Below are 19,804 nucleotides of genomic sequence, written 5' to 3'. Positions count from 1 at the left end.
CCTCCTAATCACTCTTACCAATAGGGAATTCCCAAATCCCCATTCACTGTTCAACCAGTATGTTGTATTTCTCTTCTTGGTCCCTCTCTATTGAGACATCCGCAAATTTCAAGCACAGACTATCAAGGGCCCTCTACTTTTCTCACTAAGCCAGCAGATCAATACAATGAATGATCTTACAACTTTTACTCTGTGAACATCTCCACTAAGGAACATCACAAAGTCCCACTTGCTAATGCCCCACTATTCTGTCTCAAGCCGTCACTGTTAAGAGTCTCTATAGTTATATTTTCACCAGCCACTGATCCTTCAGTTGGCCCATGCTGCAGACTGACTCTCTTGGAGATCAAAGACTGAGGGAGAACAGAGGTGAAGGCTTAGGAGAACCTAGGATTCGGCGAATGACAGACAGACACAACTCTAATGAGATTTGAATCTGCTGCAACTTTACTAAAATTAAAGCATCACTTTTAAGATATTACAGAAGGAAGTTGGCAGACATAAAAGTTTCCATAGAAACATGATTACAGACAATTGACTATTCTCAGCAAGTCTTGTGGTCAGGGCCAGGTGGATAGAGCTGTTCTTTGAAATTTGTCTCACACCACTAACTAACTGTGCTTTCTCATGGTCCTAAATAATATCTGCCTTCAAGGTAGCCAAGGTAACCCAAACACCATTCTTCAGGATTCCACCCCCAGGGTTTGTTTCAATATTGAATGGCTGGCTTCATGTTATCAAGAATATCTTGCCTTTTTTTTTTTCCTATCTAAAATGTACCAGAGGTTTCTCATTCTGGCTAGCTTCTCCATAAATGGTAATTCATGCCATTCCATACATTTTCCTTTGTAATTTTCCCATCTTCTACCAAATCTCCTTTCATGAGCTCTTTCTGTTCTAGGGTATCAGTAAATTCCCCCAGAGAGCGAGCCAGAGTCTTAATCATAACATTAATGGCCTGAATCAAGGGAGGGAACTGATGCATCAGTTCCTCCGTATTCAAGGAGCCGTTGGAAATGTTTCCTGGTTCCCTGAACAGATTAAGTTTTTGTCAAGAGAAAAATAGAACAGAAGAAAGGATAGCAGAGTCAATGCAAGAAACCAATGCCAGGAACTAAGTGAACGAGGTCGTTGAGGCCAATCAGGCACCTCAACACGAACAGACTGCCAGGGAACAGCCGGGGGCCAAGCTCCAGGAAGCACAAGCCCCTCATTTTGAGACAGATACCACCTGAGAGGCATTTTGTCACACAGGTGAGAAAGCCGTGGATGTGGCAAGCCCATGTGCCAAGGAAATATAAGTGGTAAATTTTCATTTCCTCCTGGCCCCTTTGCTCTTCCCCAAACTCAGCCATCATCCTTTACCCTGCACATCTTCTGGTTCTCTACATTTCAAATATGCCCAATGTCCTGCTTCAGTATATCTGTTGTCCTGACATGGCTAAGGTAACCCATTTAATGACCTAGCTCTACTAATTGTACTCTTGCCATCTCCCTAACCATCATCCAGTGAGGAACACTGCCTGTTTTGATCATTTTCGGAACCTAGAATATGTGTTTGGTGATTAGCACTAAAAACAGGACACTTACCATGGACTTGAGACTTATTTCTCTTTTTCTTGTCATTATTTTAAAAGGTAATTTATAGAGATGAGACGGTGTGTCACGTGTGTGCATGAAGATGGAAAATGGATTTTAGTCAGTTTTATGATCAGATTTCTCTGTGCTTTCAGGTGTCTAGTGAGAGGTACAGTTGGTGGAGTCTTGGGGAATCTCAGGAAAACCTAAAAAATTCCTGAGACTCTGTGGATGCACCTTCAGTAACTATAACATGAACTGGGTCTGCCCAGCATGAGGGAAGGGGCTGGAGTGGTTTTCTTGCATTAAGTACATTAAGTATAGTAGTAGTTCAACAACTACTATGCTCATGCCATGAAGATCTAATACACTGTCTCCAGAGACAGGGACACAAACACTCTGTACCTGGAAATAGGCAGTCTGAGGTCTGAGGATACAGCCATGTATTACTGTGCAAAGTGCACAGTTTGTGAATACTATTGTGAGCTCAGATGCAAACCTCCCTGCAGGTTCCTAAGGACCAGCAGGGGGCACTAAGAGCACACAGAGCTCTGGGTCACAGGAGAGCCTGTTGCGAGAGGCAAAAAGGGCCAGACACACTCTGCCATAAAAAACAATGACTTCTCGAATTTTGCATGCAAATGGATAGAAATAGAAAACACTATCCTGAGTGAGGTAACCCAGACCCAAAAAGAGGATCATGGGATAATTGTTTTCTAGCCATAAATATAGGTCACCGAGTCTATAATTTGTGATCCTAAAGAAGCTAAATAAGAAGGTGAACCACAAAATAAACATATAGTCATTCTCTTGGATATGGGAATTAGACAATTTTGCCGGGAAAAAATTGGGAATTGGGGGGGGGGGTAGGATGGGGGTAAGGGGAAATGGGGAGAGAAAAGTGAGAAGGGGAGGATAGGGGGAACTTGGGGAAATGGGATGACTGGGGATAAAACAAGGTTGGATAGAGGAGCAGGGAATCACATAACTTAATTAAGGGAACCACCTTAGGGTTGGTAAGAGACATGAACCTAGAGTGGCTCCCAGGTGCCCAGGGCAATGTCCCCAGTTAGTTCCTTGGCCAGCTGAGGATAGGGAACCTGAAATGACCCTATCTTATAGCCATACTGATGAATATCTTGCATACCACCATAGAACCTTCATCTAGCGATGGATGGGAATAGAGACAGAGAAGCACACTGGAGCATCAGACTAAGCTCCCAAAGTCCCAATGAGGAGCAGAAGGAGGGAGAACATGAGCATGGAAGTCAGGACCACGAGTGGTGCACCCATCCACTGAGACAGTGGGGCTGATTTATTGGGAGCTCACCAAGGCCAGCTGGACTGTAACTGAAAAAGCAGGGGATAAAACCGGACTCTCTGAACATGGTGGACAATGAGGGCTGATGAGAAGCCAAGGACAATGGCATGGGGTTTTGTTCCTACTTCATGTTCTGGCTTTGTGGGAGCCTAGGCAGTTTGGATGTTCACCTTCCTAGACCTGGATGGAGGGGAGAAGACCCTGGATTTTCCACAGGGCAGGGAACCCCGACTGCTCTTTGGACTGGAGAGGGAGGGGGAGAGGAGTGGGGGAGGGGAAGAGGAACGGGAGGAGGGGGGGAATGGGAAGCTGGAAGGAGGCAGGAATTTTTTTTCAATAATAAAAAAAAAGGGCCGGGGGGGGGGAATGGGAAGCTGGAAGGAGGCAGGAATTTTTTTTCAATAATAAAAAAAAAGGGCCAGACACTTCTGTGTCTGTTCTGCTTCTCCAAATCACACTCAAGATACTCTCTACAGGTTTGGTGTGTAGCAATCCTTGAAGTGTCCAAATGTTTATTTAAAATTATATTTTCCCTTTCTGTATTTATTTTATTCATTTTTATTTTATAAAATTATAAAATATATTTATAAAATTATATTTATATATGTATGTATTGATATACTGTTTTTCTTCCTTTCTCTCCTTCTTAACATGCCCCCATGTGTGTGTGTGTGTGTGTATTTCTGTGCATTTAATATGTGCTCATTCTTCTATCAACATGCACCTTATTTTAAAGACAAGCTGTATCACATAGCCTTGTTGCTAGAGGTTTGTTTGTTCATTTCCTAGTCTCCCAGACTTCCAAAATAATCACATAGAAACTATATTATTTAAATCACTGCTTGGCCAAACACTTAAGTATGTTGATAGTTAGCTCTTGTGTCTTTGGTTAACCTATTTCTGTTTACTTTATAGTTTACCACGATTTTCGTGCCCTACTGCCAAGATTCTGGCTGTTGGCTCACATCTTTCTTTTCTGGCAGCTACATGGAGTCTCACTAACTCTGTCTACTGTTGCTACATATGTATCTCTTCCAGTCTGGCTATATTCTGTTAAGCCATTGGCCAAAATAATCTTATTTATTAACAAATAAAAACAACACATAGAGAGAAGGAATTCTTGCAGCCTAGACTGGATATCACAAATGGTTAGACAAGTTTTAGTGAGTTCCAATGATTATGCTGTCTCCACATCCCATGAATAGGAAAACTTGTTGACGAAGACTTGAGCTTATAATTAAGATCCTAGTTGAAGATTCTGCTTCAGCAAAACCCCTGAACTGCAGAACTATTTCCATTGTCCCATTAATTTGCTTTATAAATTTAGGGTGTATTCAAACTTGAACAAAATGAAAACTGTCACATGTCATAAAGGGTGGGACTGATTCTGTGGTGACCAACATCAGATCTGAAAGAAACTAAAGAAAATGGAGATTGTAAACCCTAAACTCGGGGCACTTCATAACCACAGGTGAGTTCAGAGAACCCTGTGACCTCTTTTTTTTTTCTCCATTATTACTACACCATCCACACAGAATCATGTATGCATAACTCAAAATAATGTATTTGTCTGGTGGTGGTGGCACACATCTTTAATTCCTGCACTCAAGAGTCAGAGGCAAGCTGATCATTTGATCTCGAGGTCAGCCTGGTCTGTGGAGCCAGTTCCAAAACAACTAGAGCAACCCTGTCTTGAAAAAAAACAACAAAAGTTTATTTACTAAAAAATTACCCATCTAGTGTTGGTAGTTTGATGAAAGAGTTCTGTAGTATAAATGCTGTTTTGATTCAAAAAGAAACATTTCAAGTATTAATTCCTCATTTTGATGAATAAATGCTGTGTTTGAAAATCATCACTGCTCCTTGTTAAAGGTTAGGACACCTTTCCTCATGAAAAGAACTGTATCTTTCTTCTCAAGAACAACTCATTTTAATCACTTCTCAGAGATTTCAGTCCACAGGACAGCATATAGCTCAGAGAACACAGGGTCATCTCCAATAAGTTACAGGAGAGAGAGGATACTGAGATGTACCAGTATTATCAAGCTATATTATGAATGAACATAATATTATAAGTAGAATGAATGACATTCAAATAACATGTTGTCATACATATATCTGTTTGCTCTAGTATATATGTCTTTGTTTAGGTTTGTTGCTATATATCTGTCTGTCTGTGTCCATATCTGGGAGGTTATGTGTTTTCTTAAGAGAGGCATATGTCTCCTACTATGTTAATATTTTGCATTAAAGTGGTTACCACACCATCCTCTGACCACAGGGCCAAGGTAAGGTGTCAGGTGCCCTGGGAGACTTGGGGGATTGACTTCAAAGTCAGGGCCTCCCTTCCCATTACAAAGGCTCTAAACACAACCCAGATCCACTTTCTGCCTAAGATCCAAAGTGACAATCAGAACACCAATGACTTAGAGCACAACTCAGCAGCCCCAGCCTTCCTCAGTTCAGTGTGTTGCAGATAATGTGTTATCATGTGCAAAGTACATTCTTATTTTTTACCATTGCATTAAAGTATGTGGTGTTGAATATAAATAGGGAGATTCCTGCATGTTCTATGAATCTTTTCAGTACATGATGATTTCATTATTTATTGTACTCTAGAATGTGGATGGGAGCCACAAGCTGGGAAGGAAGTATATTTCACCAGCCTCATTTTATTTCTTTGGTTTTATTTGTTCTCCCTTCTCTACATTCTCGACATTGATGCTCAAAATATTGATCCTATATTTTTTTCTGCTGTGTTACATGCAGTCATAAATGCTAGTTATCGAGTAGAACTTGGAGTAGCTGGTTTTGTTTTGAATGTTATAGTTAAAACATTTTCTGATGAAAAATGTGATATTTTAAAGAATGGGAGGGCTTGGCTTGCTCTGAGTTCTAGTGTTTGCATTCTATATACAAGGTATTAAGTTTAAGGACCAAGTTCAAACTAAAAAGAAAAATATCAGAATTATATACAGAGAGATATCATTTCTCACATTAGTACACTTAAAACAAGCTATCTTATGACTGGAAAAGGAATGATAGTTCCTATAGTAGGAAGGGCAGATGAAAGTTTTGGAGTGAGAATAAGTATACAGGGAGTGAGAGGAGTGCTGTTCTTGCTTCCCATAGAATTCAGCTCTACCTAGGTCTACAGCTCCCATGACTTGCTTCTAAATAACTATAAATTATGAGCTAAACACATGGAAAGGGAAATGTTTGAATGAATGGAAACACTAATTATCACAGTGTATGCTCGAACATGGGTGTAGAGGCCACAAGTTGATTGAGTGTATTCCTGCATTGACTTATACCTTATTTTTTGAGGGTCTCACACTAAATTTGAAGTTCAGGAGGGTCAGATGGAATGGTTGGATAGCAAGATCCAGAAAAGCTCCTTTCACTACCTCACCAGTTCTGAGAATATAAGGATAAATCATCACCACCAGCTTCAGAGTTAAGTGCTGAAAATCAAACTGAAACACTCATTCTGTGAGTCAGGATCATTACTACTGTGCCATCTCCTCAGGCCTGAATTGTAGGATTATTTATTGTAAAAATTAATAAAAATGTTATAAACTATAGAACAAACATATATTTCATATAAAAATTTTAAATTCTCGCTGAATATAGTGGACAATGAGGACTACTGAGACCTCAAGAACAATGGCAATGGGTTTTTGATCCTACTGTACCTATTGGTTTTGTGGGAGCCTAGGCAGTTTTGTGGATGCTCACCTTACTAGACCTGGATGGAGGTGGGTGGCCCTTGGACTTCCCACAGGGCAGGGAACCCTGACAGCTCTTTGNGGGGGGAAAGGGGAGGGGGCGGTGGGGAAGAGACAGAAATCTTTAATAAATAAATAAATAAATAAATATAAATAAATAAATAAAACTGGAAAAAGCTAAAGCCTTTTAAAGGACTAACTCTTACAGAATAGAAGAAAGGCTCTACTTTGCCCTACACAGATTCTAAAGTGCTGAGGTAATCAGAGAGGCAGGTAACTAGCATCCATGGGAAAGGGAACTCTACAAAAAATAACTTCTGAGACAATAAAAAAATGAACATACTGCCAAGTTTGAATATCACAACTAACTCACCCAGGTTGTAAGAAGGGATTCTTTAGATTCTGAGAAACTTGTTTATACTTGGTTGCATTTGTAATACCTTCACATGTCTTTGTATTAAATATTGGGCCAACTTTAAAAAAAAAGTATTGTCAATTCTGGATTTTCAACCCATTTATTGTCAATATGAAATGAATGTTATGAGTCTGGTCCCAAAATTCCCTGTAAAACTTTTTCTAATGAAGTTGAGCAAGTTGTAAAAGAGGAAAGACACGAGGAAAGAGAATAATGATCAGAATTTATTATATGAAAAAATTATTTCAAAGTTTAAGAACTCTGTATGAGATGGTTGGGAGACAGTGACATGGTTAAGTATCAGCTTGGTCTACATAGTGAGACCAAGCCAACCAGAGTGGCCCTGTGAAAAAGAAGAAAGAATTTCAGTTCTTCTGCTTGTGAATAATTATTTCTACATGTGGATGTGGTGGTGGTGAAGGTGGTGGTGATGATGATGTGTGTGTGTGTGTGTGTGTGTGTTTGTGTTTGTGCATGCATGTTTATGTATCTGTGTCTGTGTGTGTGTGTTTGAATGTGTAATTGTTATGCCCAAATCCTCGGGGTCCCAACAAAAGCCAACAAAAGAGACCTAGCCTTTATTTTAATCAAGTTTGCAAACTCTGTCTCTCCTTATGTCCAAGGCATTGAAATATCCAGAGAGCCTTGAGTTCAATTAGAATAGGGTTTTTATAGCAATAGAGGTGGGGGTGATGGACTTCTGAGGTTTAGGACCCCTGATTGGCTGACATTTGTGTAAAGGTGTCATGGTGATGTGCTCTGGCAGGTGATTCTATCTACAGTGTAGAATGTCAGGCATTATCTTTGAATGGTCTGCCCTTGGGTGTGGGTTAGATTATTCCAGCTTGTGGTTCTTTCCTGCTACCAGGTATTTATTTAGGGTAAACTACTGAGACTCAGGCTTCTTACTTAAATTTCTCAGTGGCCAGAGTCCCAGGTGATATTGACTGGAAGAACTTCTTTTGGGTGACCTGCTTAGACTTAAATTATCATGGCTTGCCCCCACATAATTTTATTTGTGTGAGTGTGAATGTGTGTGTTGCAGAGTGTGGATGTACTTAAAAGTTTAACTCTATCTGTGATTATGGTTGCAATTATACACATTGTCACCATTCTCAACACATTTTTTCATCAGAAACATTTTAAACTATCCAAGTCTGCTACCTATGGATGTGGCCAGAAACATGGAAAAGAAAGGGTTTGTGTAATACAGACAACCATTAAGGAAAATTTGGATGTCAAATCAGAAAAAATCTGAATGTGGGAACTGAATCAGAGATCACAAATAATCTCAATTCATAGACTTGCTATCCATGGTTGTACATCCTGCTTCCTTATACAGTGCACAAACACCACCTGCCCATGGAAGGCAATGTCTATATCTGTTTGAGCCACCTTATATCAGTTCTTAATAAAGTCAATGATATCATATTTTTGCCTGCATACAAATATAATGTAGGTATTTTTTTCCAAATAAGGTTTCTTTTTCCATGATGACCCTAGTTTTTAATCATGTAAAAAGATTCTGACCACCACACAAGTAGACAGGCTGGTACTGTTAATTCTACATGGCCCATTAAGTGAGTATCCATCTATCCACTTTACATAATTAAACAAATGACTGAATAAATTCTTAAGAATAAGGATACACCTCTCAAATATAAGATAATAATGAATAATGTGTGATTTTACCATGAATGAATTCCCTTTGCAAATGCTGTTTTTCCTTCTTGAGAGTCTCATGGAAAAAGAGAAACCCAAGGAGTAAGAGAGTATGGAATATGGACACTAACACATGTGAGAGTTTGAATGAAATTAGCCCACAGAATAAAAAAGGGAGTGACACTTTTAAGATGTGTGGCATTGCTGTAGTGGGCACAGCCAGGTTGGAGGAAATGTGTCACTGTGGAGGGTAGGCTTTGAGGTTTTCTATGTTCAGGGTGCTTCCCAGTCTGTCAGCTGACTTCTTGTTCATTGCAGTTGTTGGACTCTCAACTGTTCCTCCAGCACCATGACTTCCTGTACGCTGCCATTCTTCCTGCCATGATGAGAATGGTCTGAACTTCTGGAGCTGCAGGAAAGCTCCTAAATTATATGGTTTCCTTATAACAGTTGGAATCATGGGGTCTTTTCACAGAAATAGAAACCTAACTTAGACAATATCTCTGAAGTAACTATGGACAAAAAATATTTGAATAAGTGAATTTATACCTAGTTCCCCAATATAGTATAAGAAATGTGCATGTATTTCTAAGATATTTCTTTCCAGATTATTGTAACCATAATTAAATATCAAACAAACCCAAGATAAAACATACTAAGCATCATGTCTAAAAAAAATCTTTTTATAACCCCGAAGCAATAAAAAAACACAGGGAACATTGAACTCATGCTACATATGATGATCAGGGCTTTCATAGGATGGCTGTCTCATTAAAGTGAAGAGCAGTTTCTAACACTGAAACTCACAGTAAAAAGTGAAAAGAAATAAATTGAATAAAGAAATAATGCAGACAAATTTTTATGTCTCTAATGCCAAGTTAGACAGACATTTCCTGAGTCTTGAATGCACAGGTTGGTTCCAGATCTGCACTTCCCTTCCCTGTTGATTTCTACTAATAAGACACAAGAAAAGACACTAGAAACTCTTGTTATTTCTGCCTTGACTATCATTCAAGTCACAGGGTTCCCCATGTTCATATATGACTTCCAGTCCACTTCTTGTCATCACTTAAAGTTCTCTGTCTTGTTATTACTTCAGTGACCATAACCCTCAAACCTGGTTTTATGTTGTTGCTTTTTATGAAGTGTTATGGGTAGCTGAGCATCCCATAACTTACCAAAGGAACAATCATATTTAGGAACATGTGATTGAATACAAGCTGAGGAGAGTGACAGAGAAAGATATAAAAGTTCATGGAAAGACTGACATAAATTAAGAGAAATGAAATCTAGTATCCAGTTAGGATGTTCCTAAGTGAGAACGTGAAATCTGAGCCTAAAAGGATGGGACCCAAATCAGTCCCACAGATTTCCTTACAGATAAACATGTGAAATCACATGCATGAAATGTGTGTGAGCTGCTTCCTCACAAGTTATTTCCTAAGAAGTTGTAAGAATAAAACAACTCCACAGACACCAAGAGAAATAATTTTAAGTAGTTTCTTAAACAGGATTTCTGATCACCAATACACCAATACCATTTAAATTCTCTACTGAACGATACAGAGATACATAAATCCATTGAGAACCTGGTATCCTCTTCTGCCTGCACTGAATGAATGTGGACCTAGTTAATGTAAACAATTCCATGTATTGATTCTTAGGCATGCACTGTATGATTCATAATTGAATTGAATTGAAAATCCAGACAGCATCACAGAAATATTCCTGATGCTGAATATTGAGTACTTCTAAGATGCACAAAGCAAATCTTATTTTCCTGGAGGAGAAATTGCAAACACTGCCTATGCTTCCTTTTATGCACTCTGGGACCTCCCCCAATGCAAAGCAGTCCTCAAGCTCAGGATGAAATCCAAGGCCAAGCTGAGAGGCCCTATCTCCTTCTGACTAGAGCCTCCAACACAGCATGGCTGTCCTGGTGCTGCTCCTCTGCCTGGTGACATTTCCAAGATGTAAGTGTTTCAGGGTTTCAGGAAAGGGACCCAGGTTTTTCATCTATGGGTTATATGACTGATGGTGATGTTGCTTGTCCCTAGGTGCCCTGTCGCAGATACAGCTGAAGGAGTCAGGACCTGACCTGCTGCAGCCATCACAGACCCTGTCGCTCACCTGCACTGTGTCTGGGTTCTCATTAACAAGCAATTATGTACACTGGGTCCGTCAACCACCAGGAAAGGGTCTGGAGTGGATGGGAATAATATGGAGTGATGGGAGCACAAGGTATAATTCAGCTCTTCAGTCCCGAATCACCATCACCAGGGACACCTCCAAGAGCCAAGTTTTCTTAAAGCTGAACAGTCTGCAAGCTGAGGACACAGCCATGTATTTCTGTGCCAGAGACACAGTGAGAGAACTCCAGTGTGAGCCTGCACAAAAACCTCCATATAAAGACACTCATGACCAGCAGGGGGTGTTGGGGACCAACAGGGTCTCCCCAGACCAGGATGTGGTTGCTACATTAGATAGGAAATTCTAGACTATGCTGCATGGGAATACATTTCAATATTAGAATCAGTTTTTTCCTCTTCCAAACACAAATAAGAAAAACAATTCTCTAGACGTGTCTCTTCTCAGTCATAGTCTAATAAACTTCCTATTTATTCAAATACTGTAACAAATAGCTTTTCCCATAAGCCATGAAAGCTATCAATCTGCTTCTTGTTATTAAATAGAATGACATATAACTTTATATGTTTTACATACACACATAGATACATATATATTCACACATTGTCTTATATATGCAGATATTTTAAATGAGTCAACACTTATGACACTTGTTGGATGCTATGTTTAGTTATAATCTAGAAAACTTTAAAAGAGCTATAATTTGTCCTCTTTGTTTTTGCACATGTGATGGAGAAACCACAGCTTCCCTAATTTGAAGTCATTTTCACACAACACCCTGGAAATTGAATTAGATATTCAGGATAGAGACTACCTCCTGATGAATTGTTCCTGTTATGAGTATAAACTTTCCATCTCCATCTCTTCTGATTGATTTTAGTTTGAAATCAATCATGTTCGATAATTGTATAGCCACACCCGCTTATTTCTTTTGTCCATTTGATCTGAAAACCTTTTCCCATCCCTTTACAATGAGGTAGTGTCTGTCTTTGTGTTTGTGGTGTGTTTCTTGTAAACAGCAGAATGTTGGATCCTGATTTTGTATCCATTCTCTTAAACTGTGCTTTTTTATAGGTGAATTGAGTCCATTGATGTTAAGTGATCTTAGTGACCACTTGTTGTTAGCTGCAGTTATGTTTTTTTTTTTTTTGGTGGTATAGTTTGTGTTTCCCTTCTTTGAGTTGTGCTGGTGGGGGGTTGTCAGATGCTTGTGTTATTATGGGTGCTGTTGGCTTCCTTGGTTTGTGATTTTCCTTCTAGTATTTTCTGTAAGGCTGGATTTGTGGCAATGTATTGTTTAAATCTGCTTTTGTCCTGGAATATCTTGTTTTCTCCTTCAATGGTGAATGCAAGCTTTGCTGGGTATAGTAGTCTGGGCTTGCATCCATGTTCTCATAGTGTCTGCAGCACATCTATCTAAGACTTTCTGGCTTTCATGGTTTCCATAGAGAAGTCAGGTGTAATTCTGATAGGTTTCCCTTTATATGTTACTTGATCTTTTTCCTTTGCAGCTCTTAATATTTGTTCTTTATTCAGAATGTTTTGTGCTTTGGTTATCATATGGTGTGGGGATGTTTTCTTTTGATCCAGTCTATTTGGTGTTCTGTATGCTTCTTGTACCTTCTTTGGAGTATCCTTCTTTAGGTTGGGAAAGTCTTCTATAATTTTGTTGAATATATTTTCTGGGCCTTTGAGCTGTAATTCTCCCTCTTCCCCTATTATTCCTAGGTTTGGTCTTTTCGTGGTGTCCCAGATTTCCTGGATGCTTTGTATTAAACATTTGTTGGATTTGCTTTGTTCTTTAATCAGTGAGTTAATTTCCTCTATAGTATCTTCAGTGTCTGAGATTCTTTCTTCTATCTCTTGTATTCTGTTGGTAATACTTTTCTCTGTAGTTCCTGTTCATTTACCCAGAATTTCTATATCCAGCCTTCCCTCGGATTGTGTTTTCTTCATTACCTCCATTTCATTCTTCAAGTCTTGAACTGTTTTCTTTACCTGTTTGATTGCTTTTTCTTGTTTTTTTTTTTTTTTTTTGGGGGGGGTATCTTTGAGAGATTTATCTATTTTGTCTACCTTTTTGTTTGTCATCTCCATTTCTTTATGGCAGTTTTTCACCTCCTGTTTAAGGTCCTCAATTATTTTTATATAGTTCTGTTTAAAGTCGATTTCTTTTATTTCTTCTGGAGTACGGTGTTCAGTTCTTCTTGTTTAGGGATCCCTGGACTCTGGTGATGTCATGTTGCCTTTCAGGTTGTTGGAGGAATGCTTGCATTGGCGCCTGCCCATCTCTTCCTTCAAATGGAGCCAGGAGAGTCTTGGTGTCTTGGTTCAGTCTTTGCTCTGATTGACTCCCTGGGTGGATCTCCTCAGTGAAGGAGCTGGAACTGTTCCTGTCCTTCCGGATGGAACTCCTCAGCACTGAAACAAGGATGCCTGGTAGCCCAAGGACACCTCGGACAAAAGGGCAAATGTGAGGACAGGGTGGGGTCGGGTAGAACACAGCAGACTCTGCAGCACAAGCTGAAGGTGCCAAATTCCCTTGCGGGGACCTTCAGGCCTTCCTTGCAGGCAGACACTCACCCCTCTGGGTGAATGGACTTAGTGAAGGAGCAGGAAACTGTTCCTGATCCAAGAACCTTGCAGACAAGAAGGCAGGCTTGGGGGAAGTAGGGTCGTGTGTAACAAAGAAACCCCTGTAGCAGGAGCTGGGGGAGGGGGTTGTGCTCTCTTTCTGGACAGGCCGCCCCAGGATAGCACACACTCAACCTGTCCGGTCTGGATGGAACTCCTCAGCACTGAAACAGGAATGCCTGATCTTCCAAGGGCACCATGGAGAAGAGGGCAAATGTAGAGGCAGGGTGGCAGCGAATAGAACACAACAGACCCTGCAGCACAAGCTGAAGATGCCCGCATTCCCTTGAGGGGACCTTCAGGCCTGCCTGGGAGGCAGACACTCCTCCATATCCCACTGTTATACTGTCTCTCACTGCTGGACTCTCTATAAGTGAAGCCTAAGGTGTCACATCTCACAGAGATGCCACCAATTAATTGTGATATTCGTTATCACATCCCCATAATTTTCACTTAATTGTTTTCAGTACGGCAATTATCCATAAATAAATGTGGGCACAGAAGTTACATTGGTTATATTTCTGTAAATTATTGAGTTAATGTGGCCATATAATAATTTGTGCATTAAAATATCAGCATCCTGCAAAGTTTTAAAGTAAGTAAACACCTATGAAAATATTATAATTGTAAGACAGGAAAAAGAAAACTATTCTATGTTCCCTTGAAGCCCCTTTCATGATTGCCTCATTGATTAATTTAGGGAGCATGTCTCATTTTTATTTAATGCCTTGCACACTGGCCACTGGCATTTGTGATACTTGGACATATATTGACAATTTTTTTTTTTCTAATTGAAGCAGACTCTCCTAGTCACTATGTTCTCCATTTTAGTGGATTATTTTACCTCAGGCTCTCACATTCATCCTCTGTCTTCAGGCATAAGTAATCTTTCTTATACAATATCTTTTATATCCCATGATATTGAAAATAAGCACAAAGCATGTACCTGATAAATTTATTTATTAATAAATTTAAAATAAATTTACCAGATACATGGAATATAAAAAATCATTCATGTTGCTATTGTCCACCTGTGAGGTTGGTTACAGCTCATTTCCTTTCCCTGGTGATTGACATTACTAAGGCATGTGACAAAGCCCTGCAGTCCTTTGTCCTCTATGGTTATCCTCCCCACAAGGCAAACAGTTCCCAATGTTCAAGTATACCTGCTTCCATGTCTTGTCATCACATAGGTTTCTCTGTCTTATTTGTTTTCTTCAGATCACATAAGCCTCAAGTCTGGTTGGATGCTACTTTTTTCATGGATGTTATGAACTGCTTTCTCATCCGTCAACAATGCAATAATCATAAAACCTGGGTTCTTATGTGCTACAACCTGAGGAGTGAGAAAGTGAGATTTATAAAAAGAGAAAGAGAAAAACAGACTGACCTAAATAAAGATATTCAAGGACAAGTTTCAAGGTAGGGTGTCCCTAATTAGAAAGATATATAGTGTGAGACTCATAAGATCAGATCCAGTTCAGTAACTTGAGTTATTTTTCCCAATGAACACATGAGATCACACATACTAAATGTTAGTAATCACAAGTTATCCCCTCGATGAGGGATAAGAATAAGATTACTCTACTGACATCAAAAGAATAAATTCTACGTTTTCATAACTATGATTTCTGATCCCCAATTCCATCAATCTACGTCATGAAATATTAAAGACATTCAAATGCACTAAGTGATACCCCATTCTACAATCATTGTTTGAATGTGGACTCATGGTAAACATTCCCATCTTTTGCTTGTCAGCTCTGCACAGTGTGACTTAAAATATTTCTTTTTTGTCAGGGATTGGAAACCCAGCCAGACCAGGAAAATGTTCTGAGTACCCATTTGTAGAATGAGCTCCGGGCCTGCTTTTCATCCCACCCGGCTCTCGCAATGCGAGCTTATGCCCCGAAATAATTACACAGAAACTGTATTCTTTTAAACACTGCTTGGCCCATTAGCTCTAGCCCTTACTGGCTAATTCTGATATCCCGTCTCTAATAAACTGTGTAGCACCGGTCTTACCGGGAAGAATTCAGCATTTCTGACCTGGTGGCTGGCTGCATCGCTGTCTGCCTCAGAGAGCAGAGCTATCATGTCTGCCCTGGAGAGGGGAGCATGGCATCTCTGAGCTCACTTCCTCTCCCTCCCAGCATTCTGTTTTGTATACTCCACCCACCTATTTTCTAACCAATAAAATGGGCCAAGGCAGTTTCTTTATTTTTTAACCAAATACCTCCCTCCATCACCCATATCTATTTCTGCTAAGAAGCATGAAGCAAATGTCATTCACATGGAGGGGAAATGGAAACCTCCTGTATTTCCCAAGAACCTCTCCCAATTCAAAAAAATCTCAGACTCGGGATGAAAGCCAAAATATAGCTGAGAAGCCACATCCCCTTCTCACTGGAGCCTCCAACAGATCATGACTGTCCTGGTGCTACTCATCTGCCTCATGACCTTTTCAACCTGTATTTTTTTTAGGGTTTAAGGAGAGAGACCCACATTCAACATGTATGGAATGTATGACTGATGATGATGTTGCTTGTTCCCAGGTGCACTATCCCAGGTCCAGGTGAAGGTGTCAGTACCAGACCTGGTTCAGACATCACAGACCCAGACCCTGTCTCTCAACTACACTGTCTTTGTGTGCTCATTAACAAACTGTCATGTATACTGGGTCCATCAGACTCCATGATAGGGTCTGGAGTTCATGGAAATAAAAAAAAAAGAAAACACTAATTATAGTTCTGTTCTCAAATCCTAAGTAACCATCAGCAGGGAAACCTCCAAGTATTAATTTTCCTTAAAACTGAAAAGTCTGAAAACAGAGGGTACAGCCATATATTACTCTACCAGAGACACAGTGATGGAACTCTAGTGTGAACCTGTACAAAACCTTTTACCAGAAACCTTGGGATGAGCAAGCGGTACTAAGGGCCAACAGGGACTCCTCAGCACTAGCACAAATCATTTCAGAGTGCTGAATTGAAGCAGTTGCACAAGCCCATGAAGGGATGTCTTCTCTGTTTTGTGGCTTGCTATGTGCATCAAAGTCATGTTTCTCATTACACTAGTCTAGAATTTAGTCTGTACTAAAGTTTAATACATCTTAATATTTTGAAGTCCTCTTTTATAGTGTAATTTTTATTTTTCTATATAATTTGCAATCTCATCTGAACAAGATAGATAACATCACACAGGGCAGACCTAGCTGTGCTATGTGCACCAGGATCAATCTTGAAGAGACTCAGGGATCATTGAGAGTGGGGTCCCTAGATTCACAACAGAGCTTCAGCTAATTCTCCAGTTAGAGTAGAATTTATGATTTCAGCAAGATCCAACAGATCATGTAGGAGTACCCTGGTATTTAACCTTGATTTCCTCCACTCCCTCCATTATCCTCACATAAAACATGAACATCAATTTCATCATTGATCCTGGCTATGCTGTGGTACTCAGAGCATGGAAGTAATGCAGCTAGAGACAGTAGCTGAGGTTCAGGAGCCTGTAGGATATTTCTAGCTAACCACTGCTTAAGGTGTCCCTGAGCCTCACGTCCTTTCTGAGAATGCTGTCAAATCAAAATGCTGTTTATAGATCTTAGAATCTATTCTGATCTTCTCAGATTGCTAGTGAGTAATCAAATTGTTTTTGGCTAAAATAAAACACCCTACTTCTACCAAGGTATTTAAACACCTTTTTAAAGTTACAGGATTTTAATTTCATCATGTAGATACATTTTTCTATCCAGTGTTTCCTCCACAGAGTTCTTACTTATAAAGATTCACTTGCAAATAAGTTTTGTGGTCTCTGCAGTGATATCTGAGTCATTGATCCTTGATCTGAATATCAGATGTTGCAGTGGGACAATGGTTGGTATCCTGTCAATTATATTTTAAATAAAAACTTATTGACCAGTACCCAGGCAGGAAGAATAGGCAAGACATCCAGACAGGACGAAGAGGTGGGTAAATGAGAACAGAAAAATTCTGGGAAGAAGGAAGTCCTAGTCTTCAGTCATGACAGAGCCACAGAAAAGGCAACATGTGATTGCCACACCAAATAAGGTACCAAACCACGTTACTAACATAGACATGAAATGAATAATGGGCTAATATAAGTTATAAGAATTAGTAAATAAGAAGTCTGAGCTACTAGTCCAATCAATTTATGTAGACCTCTGTGTGATTTCTTTGGGACCTAACAACTGTGGGAACCTGGCAAAACATAAAACCTCAGACAGCAGAATGGTATGCAACATGTGGACAACTACATCCACATAAAATCTGAGAGAGCCTGGGAAGTAATTCTAGACATAAAATAATAGAGTCAAGCATGGCTTATTGATAGCAGCACTTTCTCAGGTGGGCTCTGCTTGCTAGAGAAAAGCGCTCTCATTTAAGAGTGCTTTAGCTGTAAAACTTTGCAGCTGTTTTAAGAGTTCCTGCCAAGAAATACTTTAATGATTTTGATAAAAAAAAAAAAAACTGACCACATGCTTTGTGGTTATCAGCCATAGCAGGAAAAAAGCAAAAACCATTTAAAAGTGCTGACTTTCTGGGTTATACTGCCAATGTTAACTCTGACTCTTTGAGACAAGAGGTCCAGCTTCAGAGCATTTGAATGTGATTTTTGAGCACACTTCTGCAGCTTGCATCCTAGCAAGAACCTTAAAACACCATAGAGTTGTAGAATTAAACATGGCTACAGCCAGTACCTCTTCGTTGAGGCTGGAATTTTAGAAAAATAAGGAATAGGGTGGATCCAGCTGTAAAAGCCACAGCTTTAATCCTCTCCATATTGCTTAGCAAATTAAAGAATCATGTCGTCAGTAAAAGAGAGATATACAGTAAAGATAGATTCAAAGACAAAGAAAACCTCTAAATAGCTTACAATGTGTTTAAAATATATGCAGGCTTGGGAGAGAAAAGAAAAAGGTTAAAGTCCTTAAAAGAAAAAAAGAAAAAAATAGAGAGTAGTTGGATGTGGTGATAAACACTTTTAATCCCAATACTTGTGACAGGCATATCTCTATTAGTTCAAGGACAACCTGGCCTATAGAGGGAGCTCCAGGACAGCCAAAGATACACAGAGAATCTCTGTCTCAGAAAGCCAAAAATTAAAAAATAAAAATAAATAGGGGTTAAAATAAAGCCACGTAGAGATGAAAAATACACAGAGATTCTGGATACTGTATGTTATTATGTTCTCTTTGAATTGATTGAATGCTGAGGAAGAAGCAACAGATGCTAAAAGATATTTGTTTATAAATGGTGCTAAATTAATCCAAGATAGGTATTTTGAAAATAGCCTGACATCAAAGTTGAAGTCAAAAGGCATGTTACTTTGGAGAAGAGATTTTGTTTTTGTTTTTACAGGAAATGAGAGTGTATGGATTCATTCTGAGTTAAGAAAATCAGGTTTGATCAAGAAAGACCACCTGAGAAAACACTGGTAGGAACAGATGGCCCAGATGTCTGAGTTATACATCCAGAACAGATTCAAGACAGCTGCCTGAGATGACCAACTCTCACACAATACTCCAGTCAGGACTTGATCATAATTTTAAATTTTCTTTAGATCCCCATAAGATTATCAACACCCCTAACCAGCAGGAAGTAGCCTGGAAAACTATGCCCAGATTCCCAAGCAATGGACTATGACTATTTTCCTTTGTTTAGAATGTTGGTTACAAGTTGTTATGGATAATGGTCAGGAAAAAAGCTATAAAAAGGATAATAGATTTGGAGTTCTTGTCTTTAAGAAAAAGAGGGAAGTACTGTGAGACTATGGTCTGTATCCTGTCAATTATATTTGAAATAAATGCTATTTGGCCAGTAGTCAGGCAGGAAGTATAGGTGGGACAACCAGAAAGTATATAAAGGTGGGTCAATGAGCCACAGAAGAAGCAAGATGTGACTGCCTTGCCAAATAAGGTACCAAATGATATGGCTAACACAGAAATGAAATGAATAATGGGCTAATATAAGTTATAAGAGTTAATAAGAAGTCTGAGCTACTAGAACAATCAGTTTATAGTTATATAGACCTCTGTGTGATTCCTTTGGGTTTTAAAAACTGAAGGAACTGGGCAGAACAGAAAACCTTGAACAACAAGATATCCCAGCTTGTGGCACATGGAGGATTCAAGGAAAGGGTTGTGTGTTGTGGATTATATTCCATCATATTCTTGGAACCTTCTGATTGAACTCATTGGAGGAGACCAAGTGGGTATTCAAAGCAAAGAGATAACATTTGTCAACTCAAATGTGATGAAAATAAGGATCTGTTGTTGGTCTGCTCACATTGTCGTGG

At 39.4% G+C, this 19,804-nt stretch overlaps 1 gene segment (V, D, J or C); it reads left to right on the top strand.

The window, feature by feature from the left end:
• The first annotated feature begins 10,601 nt into the window (after window positions 1-10,601).
• LOC126494685 (Ig heavy chain V region PJ14-like) lies at window positions 10,602-11,201 on the top strand. The segment is given in 2 exon segments: window positions 10,602-10,677; window positions 10,762-11,201. Coding segments are annotated over 2 exon segments (486 nt in total).
• Window positions 11,202-19,804: the final 8,603 nt, after the last annotated feature.

The sequence above is a fragment of the Alexandromys fortis genome, unplaced genomic scaffold (assembly GCF_014885135.2).
Source record: "Alexandromys fortis isolate MF-2015 unplaced genomic scaffold, M_Fortis_MF-2015_v1.1 scaffold_323, whole genome shotgun sequence".
NCBI lineage: Eukaryota > Metazoa > Chordata > Mammalia > Rodentia > Cricetidae > Alexandromys > Alexandromys fortis.
This window is presented reverse-complemented; position numbering and strand designations above follow the sequence as displayed.